Below are 16,812 nucleotides of genomic sequence, written 5' to 3'. Positions count from 1 at the left end.
TTACAATTTATTTCACCATTGTATTTATTTAAACATATATTTTTATTATTAATTTTAATTTCACCATTATAATAATTATTTTTATTTTTAATTTCATCAAATTAATTTTATTATCCACCTAAATACACCCTTCCGTCTAATCACCTCCTTCGCTCTCAATCAATGTTGGTAGTCTATGTTGGTGTGTTGTCTTGTTCACTCCGCTCGCGTGATTCTAGATAAATAATGAGATGTTGTTTCTGGAGCCCAAGTGATTTTATATTTTAAAGGAAAAATACTGTGACACGTAATATCCTTTAAATTAAAATAAGCTTTTTGCTGTCAGTTCTTCTTTTCGCCACTTGTCGAATGACGCACTCGCGCACTTCCTCTTGATTAACGATTCCTTTGTTTTGAGGCAAACCTAAACCTGAAACCCCCAATCTCAAAAACCTGAAACTCCCAATCTAAAAAACCTGAATACACACCACATAACCAAAGAAAAATGTCTAAGCTTCCTATGGACGTAATCACCGACATTTTATATCGCCTCCCGGTGAAGGCTCTCGTACGATTCAAGTCCTTGTCTAAACCATGTTGCTTCCTAATCGACGATCCAGATTTCATCAGAGCCCACTTGAATCGTTCCATCCAAACCAGATCAAATCTCAATATCATCCTCAAAGGCTTGCATCTCTATTCCGTGGAATTTGACGCCCTGGATACCGCCGTTCCCCTCGACTATCCTTTGAGTAACGGAGCTGGTACAGAAGCTTTTGGTTCTTGTAACGGCCTCCTTGCATTCCGTATCACCGAGAAAAATCTTGCCTTGTACAACCCTTCAACGAGACTGTTCCGTAGGTTGCCTGTTTCAGAGATTGATCCTCCACCAGGTGAATCTTGTAAATCTGGGTATGTTTTTTATGGGTTTGGACAAGATGTTAAAACTGATGATTACAAAGTGTTGAGAATGGCACAGTTTAATCAAAATGACGATGAAGATGGTGAAGGTTACTTTTATGATTACGAGGTTAAGGTTTATAGTTTAAAGAATGATTCTTGGAGAAAAATCACTAAGCTTCCTCCTTATCTGCGGTTTATGTTTCAATTTTTCTACCATCTTTTGCATAGGCGAGGCTATGGTGTGCTTGCTGGTGGGGTTTTGCATTGGGTGATGCCTCCGCGAATTGAATTGGGAATGAGAAATAGGATTGTTGGTTTCGATCTTGGAACCGAGGAGTTTGTTGAAGTGCCTCAGCCTGAATGTGCTAATAAGAACTATCTGTTGGATGTGGGTGTCTTGGAAGGATGCCTTTGTGCTGTTTGTAATTATGACCAAGTTTCTGTTGATGTCTGGGTTATGAAGGAATATGGAGTGAAAGAATCTTGGTCTAGGTTGCTTTCTGTTCAAAAAACTAGAGCCATTAACACACTAACGTTTTTAAAGCCATTAGCATATTCCAAGTTTAGTGAGAAGGTTCTGTTGGAGATTAATAATCAAAAGTTTGCGTGGTATGATTTACAAAAGAAGAAGATGCGGAGTGTGAAGATTGGTGGTAGTCCAGGTACATTTGGTGCAGAGGTTTATGTAGGAAGCCTGATTCCAATAGAAGACCAGAAAAGAAAGGAAAATGAGAAACAAAATGAACAAGGTGTACAGAAGAACAGAAATCGAAATAAGCGGTAAATGATGCACAAACTTAAACTTGTTCGAATCTTAAACATAAAATTGAAAGGCACGATGTGTATACTAATATTTATAGTGCATTACTTAGATTGCTAGTGGAACAGCCATAAATTAAGTTTGTCATGCAAACTTGTAATCCATTCTTGAAGTAACAACCCTGATGCTTAATATTGGTTCTTTCTATTTTTTTCCCCAGGGATGATTTCCTGTCGCAAGGATTCAAGTTGGTTTTATGATCAAAATGAAGAAAATATACAGAATATGAGCAAAGTGCGAGGTAGCTAAATCGCTTATAAAGGTTCCAGTTTATTTATTTAATGCTCACTGGTGTTGGTTTCCGTATGCTTATGTTCTTTTTGGAGCTTAATCTTCTGTTGGTTGACTTAGATGTTTGCAGTAGGAAATTGACTTATTTATAAATATGTCTTGAAGGGCCAAGAAGCTAGCATGTTCCCTCTGTTTTTCTACAGCGGATCCCCCAAAGGGTTGACTTGAGGAGGTGTTGACATATGACTGCTGCCTGGCAGGTAAGGTTGAAGATAATTCTTTAATTTAAAGAGAAGCATTCGATTAACTTTCTTTTACAAGGGCCAAATTTTGTAAATGAATTAAACTTATGAGAGGAAATGTTGTAGGACATGATTTCAAAAGAGGAAGCTTTTGGAGTGTTGTAGCCACTTATTGTGAACGACGGAACAAAATGGGGAGTCTGGTTTGGCCGATTTATATTATCTTTCTTATTTCTACTGCTTTTATATCATCTGAATGTGGGTCGCAAAATTTTATTGCACCGATAGGGGAATGAGAATGGTACATTCTGGTGGTAAGGTGTTTTTTTTTTTTTTTTTTTTTTTTTTTTTTTTTTATAATATGGGATTGTTGATAGCCTTTACTGTGTGAGACATTTAAGAATTTAACTACCTTTTGATCTGTTCTTGATTCCTGCATCTGGACTTAAAAGCTTATCTTTAAGCCAAAGCAGGGTTCAAAGAGTAACAATCTGAACCATTCAATGGTTGAGAAAGAGACTTTTGTTGCTTAAAGTACTACAACCAAGTTTCTTAACTCTTTACATGAACATCGTGATTCTCAGAGAATGACCCACTTTGTTACATGCATTTACTCCAACATCTAGCTACGCTTCAGTCCTGATATTTGTGGATTTAACACTGTAACATTTAGGCACGTTCGGCTAAGGCGGATACTTGCGGATGAATCAGGCAAGAATAAGGCATGATAAGCTTCTGGAACCGTACTGCTCATGGGGCAAATAACTTTCATGAAAAGTGAAGCTTCGAAATATTCTGTTGAATGCAGATCGACCATGCTGATTAACCTTGGGTGGTTGTTTGAAATGGTTCTCTTCCCATCAAAAACCGAAATACATGTTGAATTAAATAGAAGAGGAAGAAGTAAGAGTCAAGGCAAGAATATTACTCAAAAATTTAATAGCCTAAAACATGATTAATGGATATCTGATTGCCTTTTTCTTCTCTATTGGTGCATAGTATTAGGACAACTAGGAGGCTTTAGAAATGGTTTTAGTTTGGGAAATTTATTTGGTAACAAGTGGGAAGTACCATTTATCTGAAGGTTTCGTTATTTTCAATTTGAAGAACAGATTTTCACTTCAATTTCTTCTGTAACGATCATCACCAAGAAAGAATAATGGGCAATAAATAAATAAATAAATTGGACATCTTTTACATTTAATTGAAGAAAAACTAATTGATGTGATGGTGTTTGTACATGCCATGCAGACTGAATCTTCTTGCCAACGTCACCCTTTGACTTGCACCTACATGCTGCCGGCTTATAACCGGACTTCAGCATCTTCTCAACTTTCTCAAATTGCAGCCCTTTGGTTTCGGGTACAAACCATTATATGAAAAAAAATCGAATTACAAAATAGCCAGCGAAGAGGAGGAATGTACCAGAGGAACCGATAACTTTAGTCCGTTAAAAATGTCAGACTGACAATAAGATTGCAGACCCAGTTAAAAACTGGAGCCACCCCTCCACCAATACCTCCGTACTTCAGTGGGTAAATCTCAGAGTTCACAATCCGTGGGACCGTTCCCATACCAGGTGAGTAGGAAATGATATACAATCCTAGGACGATGACAGCCAAAAATCCAAATTTGCTCGGGCAACCGTCCTTCAACCATGTACGATGTTGTCCATGGCATGAATTCTCTAGATCTTCGGTCATTGCCGAGCATGCTCCTGGAGAATACTAAAAGAGAAAAACAAATCAATCAGATTAACTTAATTGGTAAAAGATAAACAAAAATCAAAATCTGAAGTCATTAACTATAATAATCAAAATCTAAAGTCATTTGCCCCATTGGCACAAAAGGCTCAATCAGCTTTCCAGCAAGAATTGCAGTTCCATGATGATGGATCAGGAGCGGAAAGGTAACTTGGACATGTAGCATTTGTAGCAAAGTGGGTGGATTCAAATTGGTTTATTTTGGGAGCATGGCTGGCAGCTTGAAAGAACACAGCCGATGAAATCACAAGGCAAAAGATGATACCAAACATGGAGATGGTCATCATTCTTCTCCTGCCATATCAGTCAACAAAAGCCATACTAACAACAGAGCCGACAGCATTGAGACCAGAAGTGACAAGACAAAGCGCCAGAGCTGTCTTGTCTGAAGCAAATCCTGCGAACAGGACCATTGTTGGGATGTAGTAAATAACAGCATTGATGCCCGAAAACTGCTGAGCCACCTGAACAGTCACCCCAGCACAAAGCCCCCTTCGGACAACAACGTTGCCTAAATCCTCCTTCACCCTTGTTATCAAATTGTCCCCAATGGCCTGCTCATCAGCCTTTTCTCCTTCAACCAGAGTTTCAAGGCATTCAATTTATCTTCAACTTCATTCGTAGGATAAATCTTCTCTAGGATAGACCTGGCATCTTCTGCTTTATTCTGGATATCAAGCCAGAAAATTCACATGATCATTATTTTCATTATTTATCTTAATAAAAATTTGACAACATTAATTACTTGATGCTATGTTTGTAAATATGAATTTGGAAAAATAAATTCAGCTTTGATGTATGTAAATTAAAGGATGAATGTGTTAGGTTAAAAAACCTTCAATTAATTAAACATTTACGTCAATGGAAGCAAAACTAAACAATTAATCAACCACATAAAAGACAACAATTTAATGTGGTTCGACCTAGCCAACTTACATCTATAACTGAGAAAAAAGATTCACTAGTTGTACAGAATTATAAACATACAATTAAATCAAACACTCAATAATTAATATTCATAGACCCTCTCAATCTCCTATAGTCCTATAGAATATTTTCAAGCAAAACAAATACTCATGTGTACCTATACACCATACTTATGTGAATCATCTTGTGAATCATCTTATTCTCCTTTAGTCTACTCAAACATACACATCTTGTAGTCTATGGGATGTCTACCTAATAAAACCTTAGAACTCCTTACATCTTTTTCTCCTATAGAGACTCCACTTATTTATAAGTATATATATTTGCTTATCAAGAATCCTTTTTTTTTTTAAATTTTTCTTTGGTAAGTCTTCTAATCCATCAAACAATATTTAATCAATATCAAACAAATCTCTTACGGGAATTAAGTCACTATTTCTAACGAAATATATATATTAAAAAAATGTTATTAGGAGCATCCTGAAAACATCCAATCAAAATATGACTTTCAAATTAAATTCCTAATTAGTAGATGCTGTGAAACGAAGTGGCGATACCATACGCAAAATGGAAAAGACTCCTAGAAGGGCAGGGGTAAAGAGAACTTTTGCACATTTTGGATTACAAAATGCATTCATCATATTCATGTATTTGAGAAAGTACATGTTATCTCCAGCAAAATATTTACACTTTTATTTTTAATTTTGAATCTAAATCTTCTTTGTAACTTATCGAAATGGTCAAAACCTTTTGCATTTAACACAACTTGAACCAAATCTTAACGATTGCATGAATCAAGACAAGATTCTAACCCGTCTGTAAAGCCATCCAGGAGATTCAGGAAGTGACAACATCAAGACAAATTGAACCAAGGCTGAGGCTCCTGCTACTCCAAGCATCCAATGCCAGGTTCCATGAGCCTAAAACACAAAACAGTATTGATTATGAAAATTTTTGTTTGTAATTAGAGAGATAAAATTGTGGGGGGTTCAATCAAACATTCCAATATTTGTACCTAAACTTTATTTAATAAAAGAAAATAAATTTTCAATTGTAGCGATTATTATCACTTACATGAGAGAAGGCCAGATTGATTAGGTAAGACAGAAACTGCCCCCCTGTAATTAGCAAACCATTGGTACTAACAAGTGCACCTTGGGTTCTAGCAGGGGAAGCTTATGAAATATAAAGAGGTGTGGTCATTGAAGCCATTCCGACTCCTAAACCCAGAAAAATTCTTCCAAAAACAATCAACCATGGAGCTGGGGCGAGAGACATGATCATGTCACCTAAAAAGAATAGAACATCAGCAACCAAAATTGATAGTTTTCTCCTGAACCTCGTTTATCCATCTTCCAAATGCAGCACCAAAAATGGCACCAGCTACAACCATACTCACGATGACTTCCTGAAAATCAACTCAAGTAAAACATTTGAACCAACAGGGAACCATATCAAAACAAGGTAACAAGAAGGATCTAAACCTGTAGCCATGTTTTCCTGTCAACTTCTTGGAAATCCTCATGGATATAAAGCAGGGCACCTGAAATGACTCCTGCACTCTCCAACAAGGATTTGTATTAATAATTAAGACATGTCACCGAGAATAACTAATGAAGATCATTTACCTTGTAAAATTCATCTCTATCAATATCGTCTTACCTGTATCGTAACCAAAGAGGAACCTTCCAATTCCAGCTGAAAGTGTAAGGCGCATAATATAAGGGAGTCTTCCATGTTGTCTTCCAGCACTTCTTAAACTCTGTCTAGCCGGCTTTCACTGTACCACCTTCCACCATTTTCTCACAATAAGCAAACTGAAAATTGCTCTCCAAACAGTAACTTAAAAGTTTTTGAGTCTAAACAGAAATTAATTGGTACACAGAATAAACTTATATTTTCCAGCGAAGGGTTTCCTTAAAACCTTCTAAAGAGATGGCATAAAAAATAAAATATACTAAAAAGAAACCAAACGAATAAACATCAAATTGACAATCCTGCTTCCGAATCTCGCTAATTTTCTACTCCATATATTCTCTTTGCTGAAGATAGACTTTCCTTTTCTTCTTCTGGAATAGAAGAAGCTTTCCTAAATGATACAACGAATGGATCAAGTAACATAATGCTGGTCATAATACAACTTTCCATCTACAATTAATAGATAAATCATAAATCAATTTTGACCCAAGTAATTGAGCATATAACTATTGCTATTTATTTATGGTAACTATTGGAGTCATTTTAAAATGGTCACTAAAATGTTAAAAGTTTCAATTTAGTCACTAACGTTTGAATAAGTATTTTTTGAGTCATTGTATAGTTAAACCATAATGTTTATCTCATATGGCTTCACTTATTAGAAACGGTTTGCTTACATGGCCCATATTTTTCCATGTCATACACAAAATTACGACATTTTTTTAATTTCATTTCTTTTCCTATTTTTTTCTGTTTATTCCTTCTTCTTTTTGCTTCTTTTTTGTTTCTTTTCCTCTAGTTAAAGGATGGAAAACCCTAATATGAGTAATCCTTTTTGTCATTGCGAAATACCAAATCAATTGAGGATCTTCTGGTCAAATGACAATCTTGGAAAAAGATTTTTAGGTTGCAAGAATTATATTTATTCATACAGATGTCATTTCTTCAATTGATATGATCCAATTCGTGCAAGAGTTGTGCTTATTGGGCTTTTAAGAAAAGTGAGAACCGTTGAGAGCCAACGAAAGAAGGAACAGGTACTGTGGATTTTGTTATTGGCTCGTTATTTGATTTTCACTTTGATTAAGCTCTGATATAATGGTTTAAGGTTGCTTAGTGTTTAAAGTTATGTATTATGGGTTTTAGGTAATATTTTAAGTGCATTAGGCACAATGGCATTGAAGAATTATGGATTTATTGTGTATTTTGTATCAGATGTTAGTGAATGATAATAGCCACTGAATTGGTTTAGATAGTGTTTTATGTGCATTATACTATGTATCAAGTGTTTTAGGTTTTATATTGGTATCAAAAGATCATTTTTGTATCAAGTGGTAACTATACTATGTAATGGTTTAGATTATCTAATGAACTCGGTACTTTAAATTATTAGGTTGTTTCAGTATGTTATTGTAGTAGACTCTTTAATTTAGAGAAGCTTTTATTTTGTAACATGGATGTATACCGTTTAACAAGATTAACCATGTTTAACAAACTACTTTCTATAATAAGCATAAACCTAATTTTAATGAATCTATAACTTTAACAAACATGTAAAACTTAAAGAAACCAAAAATCAGAAACCAATAAACAAGTAACAGATAAACCCAATACAGAAACAGTTAACAAAAACATGACTGTATTGATAATTATAAGGCATTTACACCAATCTATAATGTAGTTTCAATAAGCATGTTGGACTTGAAACAAACTCTTAAACATCAATACCATAAACTCCTTACATCTATACCCTTTCCAACAGAAAAAAACTCTTTATCTATAAAAAGAACCCTTACATCTATGCCCTTATCAAAAAGAAACTTATTGCTAATTCAACATACCAAAAACAAAAGAGATTTCTATTAGATCAATATCCAAAACAAGTCGTGCACAAAATACCCTAATCCCACATACCAAAAACAAAAGAGATTTCTATTAGATCAATATCCTAAACAAGTCATGTGCACAAAATACCCTAACCCAATCATGTACCAAAAAAAAAAAAAAAGCTCATCTGCGAGTTGTTAGTTTTTCATTTCATGGAATTGGCTTTGCTGGTCCTTTAGTACCTCTCTTGTTTTGTTAAACATTGGTTGCAGGCACCTTTCTCTTAGCAACATGTTTAACCAAGTACCTCCACTACACTTGCATTCCTTTTTGACTGGCTTCAATACTTGTAAGAGTTCCAAGAGGTTTAAAAACTCCACTGGGTCCAAAGAAAGAATTCTATTATGATTGAAAAAACTTGACTAAAACCTTACACATCAATACAGTAAATCATTCAATATTTATGATTAATTTAGAGTGGGTCTAGGATAGACAAAAGAATTATTTATTAGGCATCCATCTAACAGTTGTTGGAGATGGCTGTACATGCTTTCTAGATCTTCTAGTTGTAGTTTGAGCCTAAAACATAAATTAGAAGTGTAAAGGTTTAGATTAAATGATCCCAAACATTTTATTATATATTACCTTTTCAGTGGCAGGATCCTTAGCCTTTTAATTAATAATCCTAATAGCTCTCCTAACTTGTAAAATTAAAATAATAAAAATAAGTTACTATAGTTTGTCCATTATTATCATTAATAAATATAAATCAATAAACCAAAACACTCATAGGTAACTTTGAGACATTTCCTCTTACTTGTTTGACAAATCCCCTAGCTACATTCAACCTGCTATTACCACCAATCTCCCCTCTACATGTCTTTGCATTATGCCTTGATTTTTCACATTTGATACAACTTAGTGTCCCTTCTTTCTTGCTGATTTTGAATTGACTTCCACCTGTTTCATTTTCCTTCCTCCTATTCTTATGTGGTCTTCCAGATGGCCTTCTTATAATGGGTGGTAGTATTGGTTCTAGAGTTCCATCACTTGTCCATTAATTTGTTGCCTCTGACAGGGCAAATGAAGTTAAAATATATATTGACTTATGTGGTCTTGCTATAGCATGGATCAACATAATTTTTAAGCCTTTCTTTAGAGAAGAACATGGCTGAAATAACATGCATGCATGGAATCCCAGTGAGATGCCATTTTCTGCATGAATAGGTATGCAATTAAAGTCCACTATGTGCTGGTTTGATGGCCCACATCCTACTTGGTATCTTGGACCACCAGCATGTTTTAGCCAACACCTACTTGACTAAAAGACAATATGAGCCAACTTTTTTGTATTTTGGGGCAATGTGGTCCCGAATACTTTTCAGCAGTTGCACTCTTTAAAACAATCTTTTACATTAATTTTTCCTAACAATCTCCATCATTATCAAAATAGGCTTATCCATTGCATTCAAAATAAACTTGTTAAAAGACTCGCATAAATTATTAAACTTACAAATTGAAATTGAATGACAAAGTTAACATCGCACATAAAAAACCACACAAATTTGTGTTATGAAAAGGATATATCATAACGTATAGATCTGTAGCCCTACTACTAGATATGGTTTAAATGAGTCGCCGCCAATATTTTTTGTTTAGGTGTGATTAGCCACCTAATAAAATCTGTCCTATTTAAAAAGAAGTCCCAAGATTGACTTAGGTATATTTAAATAATAGATTTTAATCCACAAAACCATACGCGTGAGAAAGGTTCTAACACCCTCACAGCGCCCATCCAAAGGATGATACCAGTTTGATTTCAAATTATCTAAGCCTTAACCATATTTATGATTTACCAAATTATTTAATATTGTAAGTTAATCTTAAAATTACTCCAATAGTTTAGTAATAATTTAAGATAATTCTCTCACCTCAGTAGTATTCATGGAGACTAATGTCCCACCCTGAAGAGGCTCCATCGTCGGATTCATTTAAATTTTAATTAAAAAAATAATCAGTAAGATCTTCCAATAGTTTCGTAAGATTTACTTTGATGTAGATCTCTCAATAGTTTGGTGAGATTTTATTATAAGATTGTTTTTTAGAAAATATATTAAATATTCTAATAGTTTGATAAGATTTAATCTAAAATGTAAATCCTTCAATAGTTTGGTAGGATAAAATACAAAATATTTTATTAACAATAGATTTTTAAAAAAATTAATTTATAAAGTTCACCAATCTGTTGGTAAGTTTTTATTTCTTTATATATTTTTTGAAATAAATAAAATTATAAGGTTTTCCAATAGTTTGGTAAAACCCTATTTTAAAAAAAAAATGATTGCCTTCCAATGTATTGGTAAGACTTTTATTTAAAATTTTATTTTGTTACATAAATTTTTTTTTTAAGAATACTAAAAATAATAGACAAATAAATAAATGAATGAATAAGTAAATAAAATAACATTTAAAGAAAAACAAAATTACCTGCAGTTGGCTTGGCTTGGCGGTTGAAAAAGGCAGTTACAGAAACAAATCAACTTGAGTGGCTTGGAACTCGGCTTCCGACACAGCTTGGCTTAGTTCAGCAGACAAGAGAGCTGGTCAAAACTAGACATCGCTGAGGGTTAGGTCCAAAAAACTAAACCCAAAAATCCCTATAATACAAAGCCCTACAGAAATTCAAACCTAAAAACACCAAATCCAAATTCTAGAAAATTTAAATAAATCAAACCCATAACCTAAAATTTCTTGGTTGCTAAACAAATTTCTCTTTTTCTCTTCAAAGTTTCTGTAGAATCTTTATTTCCCATTTTTCTTTTCTCTCAAGAGTTTGTGTGTGTGTGTGTATATATATATTAATGATGATCCTCTTTGTGTGTGATTTCTGTTTATATATAGAGATTGAATAAATCAAATTGATTATTATTTTATTGCGATTTTGTAATCTGTGATTTGATTTTAAGTTTCTCTTTTTATAGAATTTGCATGAATCAAACCAAAATCACTTGTTTTCCGATCTTTCTCTCTTTTTTTTTTTACTTTTTTTTTAAAACAATTAAATCAAATCAAATCAAATTAAAATTGAAAATTTTTCTATTAGGCCCAAAGTTTTGTTTTTTGTCCAAAAAAAAATAGGGTGTTTACAGGATAAAATATAAGGAGAATTCTAGGAAAAGGAAAAGAATAGATAAGCTAATAAAAATTAATGAGTACCTTTAAGCTTAGTCAATGGGTATATTGTTGTTCACATTAAGCCATTGATCCATTTTTTAAAAAAAAGACTCAAACCAAAGTTAGCATAAAAATACAAGGAACATAAGTAAATAAATAAATGTGTGACAGATATCATATTTTTGCATAATGTATTTCCTTAACCAAAACCCTTTATCACCTATAAGTGTTGAAAGCAATAAAAAGAAGTTAAAGAAATGTTAAATATTAGTATATTTAGTTATAGTAATAACAATGTAATTCCAAATTAATAGTGATATAATAAGATACAACAATAAAACAACAAATTGAAAATTCATCTAATACTCCAAAATGAAATTATTTTGAAGGCAATATAAATATAAAAAAAGATGAATATAATGAAAACTAATCTAAGACAGTTACCAGTTTTAATTAACTGAAAATTATATGCAAAAAAAAGGAGAAAAATAATTACATTACTACTCAAATAGAAACAAAAAAGTTGGAAGAAAAAATTGAATTACCATTGGTGATGATAGCGTTGGTTTGGGGAGGAACTTTGAATTCCTCAGCTGCACATTTCAAGACAGCTATAAACGGGGCTGCTTTAAGAATATTCAACTTGGAATTTTGAAAATTATATAAAAAATAAATTGAGATTAAAAACCAAAATTTGAAAAAATTAAATCAAGCACTCAAACAAAAAAAGAAAAATAATTAAAAGAAAACTCACACTTTGAAGGAAAGCTTTAGATTAAAGGTAAGAATGACTATGGAAGACACTTTTCAACCACTCATCATTTCCCTTTTTTTTTTTTAGATTTGTGAAATTTTTTTAAAGATAGAAAAAGATCCGATTATATATATACTCCTCCCAATTCATTCTTCTTACTTTCTCATCCTCTTTCTCTCTTTGTCTTCACTCTTTTTTCTAATAGAATTAAAAAGAAAAAGAAGCTAAACTAAAAAAAAAATGGTGAAATCTCAATAGGAGAGACACCAAGATCTAGTCAATTGGCAACCTTTCCTCTTTTTCTTGCTTAGTCTTCTCCGCTTGTCCCTATTTCTTGTTCTCTTTGTAGAATTCCTAACTCTTTTTGTTCTCTCACTTCGCTTTCCTCTTTCTTTTCTCGACATATCTCGAAACTTCCTCTCTCAAACAAAATCAAGCTATCCAAGTAACCCTAAAACAAATGAGAAATATACTTTTTATGTTTTTATCCAAATTTACCCTTCAATTTTTTTTGCAATATGACCCTATTTAAATATTGTTAATGCTATACATTTAGAGTAATGAGAATGAAAAAGAAAAAGAAATAAAAATATTGAATTCCAATATTCTAAATTCTTTAAGATTTACGTCAACAGATTACAATGATATGAGATATCAATCTAATTCATTTATAAATTATAAATACTATTTAAGGTTCTATATCATACCATTATGAACAAAAGAAGAAGCTACTGATTCAAAGTATCAAGTGCTGCAAAAAATGTTTTCCAATGCTATTGTCATGCATTATGATGAGATATTTTTGTAAAATTGTGGAATGCAAGTTACAAAATTTTAGACCTTACTAAAATTTAATTTTAGTACCCTTTATCTCTAATAAAACAATAAAGCACGCATTGTAAAACAGAAAGCTTGAACTCATCAGCACTTTGGAGCTCCATTTTAATAGCAAGTTTGTTTGGCATGAACTAAGTAATTATTTTAACCCACCTATATGAGCAAAACATATTCTGAGGCATACAACATATAGCATTTGAGAAATAAAGTGAACAACTTTCTAGCTTAAGAAAACCAAGGAACTGATTTTTTCACTAAGGAATAAGATTTTCTTGATATATATTCTTACTATGGCCTCATTTGCTGTGATATATGCTGCAAAGGAAGTTGATAGAAAACCATGAGCAACACAATTCACACAAATATCAAGGGCCATTTCAATTGCGAGAATCTAGAAAAGAATCAAGGAAAACTAAGAAGAACAGGATTTGCAGCAGCAAAATTTAAGGCATTCTTGAATATAGAATTGATATAAAGGAAGAAAACTAAAACAATAAACATTTATCAAGCGTCTTGTAAAACCTTAAACCCTAATCCTAAATCCTAAACCTTAACTCATAGACCCATAAATATATATTAATTGATTGAAATTATTTGTAACTCAACTATTGACTACTAATTTGTAAAACTAATTTAGTGCATCATCCAAAGCCTAGAAAACAGTTGCATACTTATTGTACTTACTATAAAAAAAAAAAAAAACACTAACAATGAAAGTATCTTTTTTTTTTTTTTCTTGTAAAACAATTGTTCACTACTCACCTGTAAAACTAATTGACTTGCTTACATGCAACATCCGAAGCCAAGAAAATAGTTGCAGCAATTTCTTCCAAGATGTTAAACCTGTGAAGTAAGGTACCCTTCTCAAAGCCTTCTTTTATAATAAATTTCAATTCAGAATCAGATTATGACAAAGGAAAGACTCAAATTTAGCATGACAGAGCTTGAACAAAATGTTACATATATATTCTTATTGTGACCTCATTTGCAGTGATGGCAAAACGGGTCCATAGAAAGCTACGAGCAATACAATTGAAATAAATATCAGGGGCCATTTCAGTTGGAGAGCTTGGAATAGAAAAGAATAAAGGAAGACGAAGAAGGACACAATATACAAACTTAGAATTTATATAAACGAACAAACCTCAAACACCAAACATTGGTCAACCCAATAACTGTCTTAGTAACCCCATACATAGCCATAGAAGGTTTTGATTGATAACCATCAAGTGATAAAATAAATATAACAAATAAATCTTTCTACAAATGAGGAGCTGTATCTTATATGCATAAAGAAATAGATTATATATGAATCTTTAAGTCAAACAAAGTAACATAAATTCAAGGAAGTGACCTACTATAAACTATTATGAGGGTAAGCTATGGTAATTAAGGACATTCAGGCCGCTATCTAATAAGACTACAATGAAAATGTGTAAACAATAGCCATGTTAGGGAACAACATAAATCTAACGTTATCAACTATGTTTGTAATGTAATAAGTGGGGTGGTAAAGAAAGGATCCATCTGCTCATTCTTTTCAACCCCTGCCACCCCATTTCTTTCCACTGATCAGATATCAAGCCATGAAACTCCTATCCATGGTATATAAATCCAAATGCATGCAACAAAAACAAAAAGGAAATCAAGAAGAAACTTAAACTTACTCTTATTAGAGCATTGATTCCACTAATATAACTAACTTATGAGAAAACCAAACAAAAAAAAAAAAGATACATATCAGAAAAGATATTTGGCCAGATTATACAACCTGTTATGCCATAGATTTTTTTAGCCCATTTTTTGATCTTACATTTATGACATTACTTATCCTAACTGCTACTAAACAAAAAATTAGAGATTATTTTTGGGTAATTACAAATGCTATGACCAATCCCATAATGCAAATTAAAAAAAAAATTGAATTCAATTAGTGAGTGACCTTGCAGCAATATATAGACTTAAAATGGCATATCTTAGTTCTTGTTTCCTTTTCAATTATTTGATCAGGAGCTCTTGTTTCCTTTTCAATTATTTAATCAGGAGTTGAAGTCTCACAATCTACTAACATGGCTAAAGAAAATTTTCTTAATTGAAATCTTGCAATGTAATTCCGCCAAATGAGCTATATTTATCATTTTTCAATTAGCTCGTATTGTTCTAGATGCTTTATTTCTAAAGAAACTTTTCCTATCCTATTTTATTATTAAATCTATTAACAGCCCAAATGCACCATTAACATAGCCACAAAGCAAAATAGAGTGTTTGATAAGAATCAAACTTAATACAATCTAGATTTTTCTAAGAAAATCTCAATACATGATATCCATACAAAGTTTTACTCAAAAAATAAAAAAACTTCTTATTTCAGTCCACCAACAGAAGGCACAACATGCTTAACTGGATGATCAAACCAAGATGCAACCATACCAATAAAAAATTAGTCTTCCTTACCTTTTTTCCTCTTAATTTTTCCTCCTCTTTTTGATTTGGCACTGTTGAAATGTGGCTTTAGTAGTCATTGAAGCCAATAGAAACACAAAAAGAAAACCAAAATTTAATTAAAAAATTCAAAAGAAAACTTAAAAATAAGCTTCCCAAAAATATACCTTTTCTCTTTTAATTTTTTTTACATTAGGTTTTGTTTTCACGAGATCTTTCTTCCTCCAAGCTTCAACAATGCTGTGCACAAAACAATCATTACCCAAAAATCAACAAATTAAACTGAAAAATCAACAAATCCTTAAAGTCTCACCCAGAATTAAAAAAAAAAGAAGAAAATTGACCATAAAAACCATAATTTGGAGCTCTGATTTAAACTAAAAAAACACGAACATGGTAACGACACCTTTTCTTCTTTTCATCTTCCTATTTTCTCTTTCTTTCTACACCATCGCAGAGCTTTTCTTTACTCTTTTATAAAACTCTCTAACCTATCCTCGCATTCCCAAAATGCCCCAATCAACCCAACCTAAAAATAAAACAGATTGAAAAAAAGTAACCCAACAGACACCAAACCAAAAAACCGATCGAAACAAAATTAACTTCTCAATGAAAAAGTAGAAGCAGGAATGAACATCAGACGATTAACTTCTCACATATAATCATCTCTTCCCAAATTACCCCTCCAATCATTTTCATGACATATATGAGCTGGACAGTAAATCTAAGATCGGGACAGTTTTAAATTTTCTTATTGATTAGCCATAATTCTAAAGCTATAAACAAAAGAATCGGGAGAAAATCCATTGCCTTCACGTGCCTAATTGAAGAAATTCGATGTCATTTTTTTAGGTCCTCTGACTTATCAGACCAGTAGTTGGTAAGTATGAGATGGAGCAAAGAGTTAGATTTTGTAGAGAAGTAAAACCCTAGATGAAAGTTTAGCAAATGAGAAGAGTGTTTGAAATGAAAGAAGTTAAGAAAAGCAATAGAAGCGACTCACTTGAGAGGAGAAAGAAAGAGTTGAACTGACTCGAGGGGAGAAGCGAGTTTCCAAATCTAAGAGAGGCGAGGTTTAGTTTAGATTAATTCATGGCTGCTGTTTTCTTTCACATATGTCTTTTTTTTTTTTTGTATCATACTTCAAGTTAGTTGGAAAACTCTCTTTTAATCTTTTGTTTATCTTTATCTTTTATTTCTAAATTACCCTTCCAA

General features: G+C 32.5%; 1 protein-coding gene and 1 pseudogene across 3 annotated transcripts; one reads left to right on the top strand and one right to left on the bottom strand.

Annotated features, from left to right (window-relative positions):
• The first annotated feature begins 248 nt into the window (after positions 1-248).
• LOC111275263 (F-box protein CPR1-like) lies at positions 249-2,493 on the top strand. Of its 2 annotated transcripts, none has more exons than XM_089755277.1 (4): positions 249-1,662; positions 1,863-1,964; positions 2,099-2,193; positions 2,302-2,493. In XM_089755277.1, exons 1-2 carry the CDS (start codon positions 485-487, stop codon positions 1,900-1,902), a joined length of 1,218 nt encoding a protein of 405 aa, XP_089611403.1. In that variant the 5' UTR covers positions 249-484; the 3' UTR covers positions 1,903-1,964; positions 2,099-2,193; positions 2,302-2,493. The 2 variants fall into 2 exon arrangements, with proteins under 2 accessions (XP_089611403.1, XP_022716210.2); XM_022860475.2 differs by having other exon boundaries at positions 255-1,662; positions 1,863-1,943.
• Positions 2,494-3,885: 1,392 nt separating this feature from the next.
• LOC111275262 (inositol transporter 4-like) lies at positions 3,886-16,737 on the bottom strand (annotated as a pseudogene). Its single transcript, XR_016334111.1, has 11 exons — positions 16,601-16,737; positions 15,765-15,837; positions 15,610-15,664; positions 13,918-14,172; positions 12,110-12,157; positions 10,878-11,000; positions 6,528-6,682; positions 6,350-6,420; positions 5,940-6,273; positions 5,678-5,785; positions 3,886-4,605 (listed from the first exon to the last, which is right to left on the bottom strand). The product of XR_016334111.1 is annotated as an inositol transporter 4-like (transcript).
• Positions 16,738-16,812: the final 75 nt, after the last annotated feature.

The sequence above is a fragment of the Durio zibethinus genome, chromosome 26, assembly GCF_047325235.1.
Source record: "Durio zibethinus cultivar Kanyao isolate XHJ-2024 chromosome 26, ASM4732523v1, whole genome shotgun sequence".
In the NCBI taxonomy this organism is placed as follows: Eukaryota; Viridiplantae; Streptophyta; class Magnoliopsida; order Malvales; family Malvaceae; genus Durio; species Durio zibethinus.
This window is presented reverse-complemented; position numbering and strand designations above follow the sequence as displayed.

Excerpts from the sequence above, each read along its gene's own strand:
- LOC111275263 (XM_089755277.1), top strand. The coding sequence starts at position 485 with ATGTCTAAGCTTCCTATGGACGTAATCACCGACATTTTATATCGCCTC. Across the intron at positions 1,663-1,862 it reads AACAGAAATCGAAATAAGCG|GGATGATTTCCTGTCGCAAG; the intron begins GTAAATGATGCA and ends TTTTTTCCCCAG.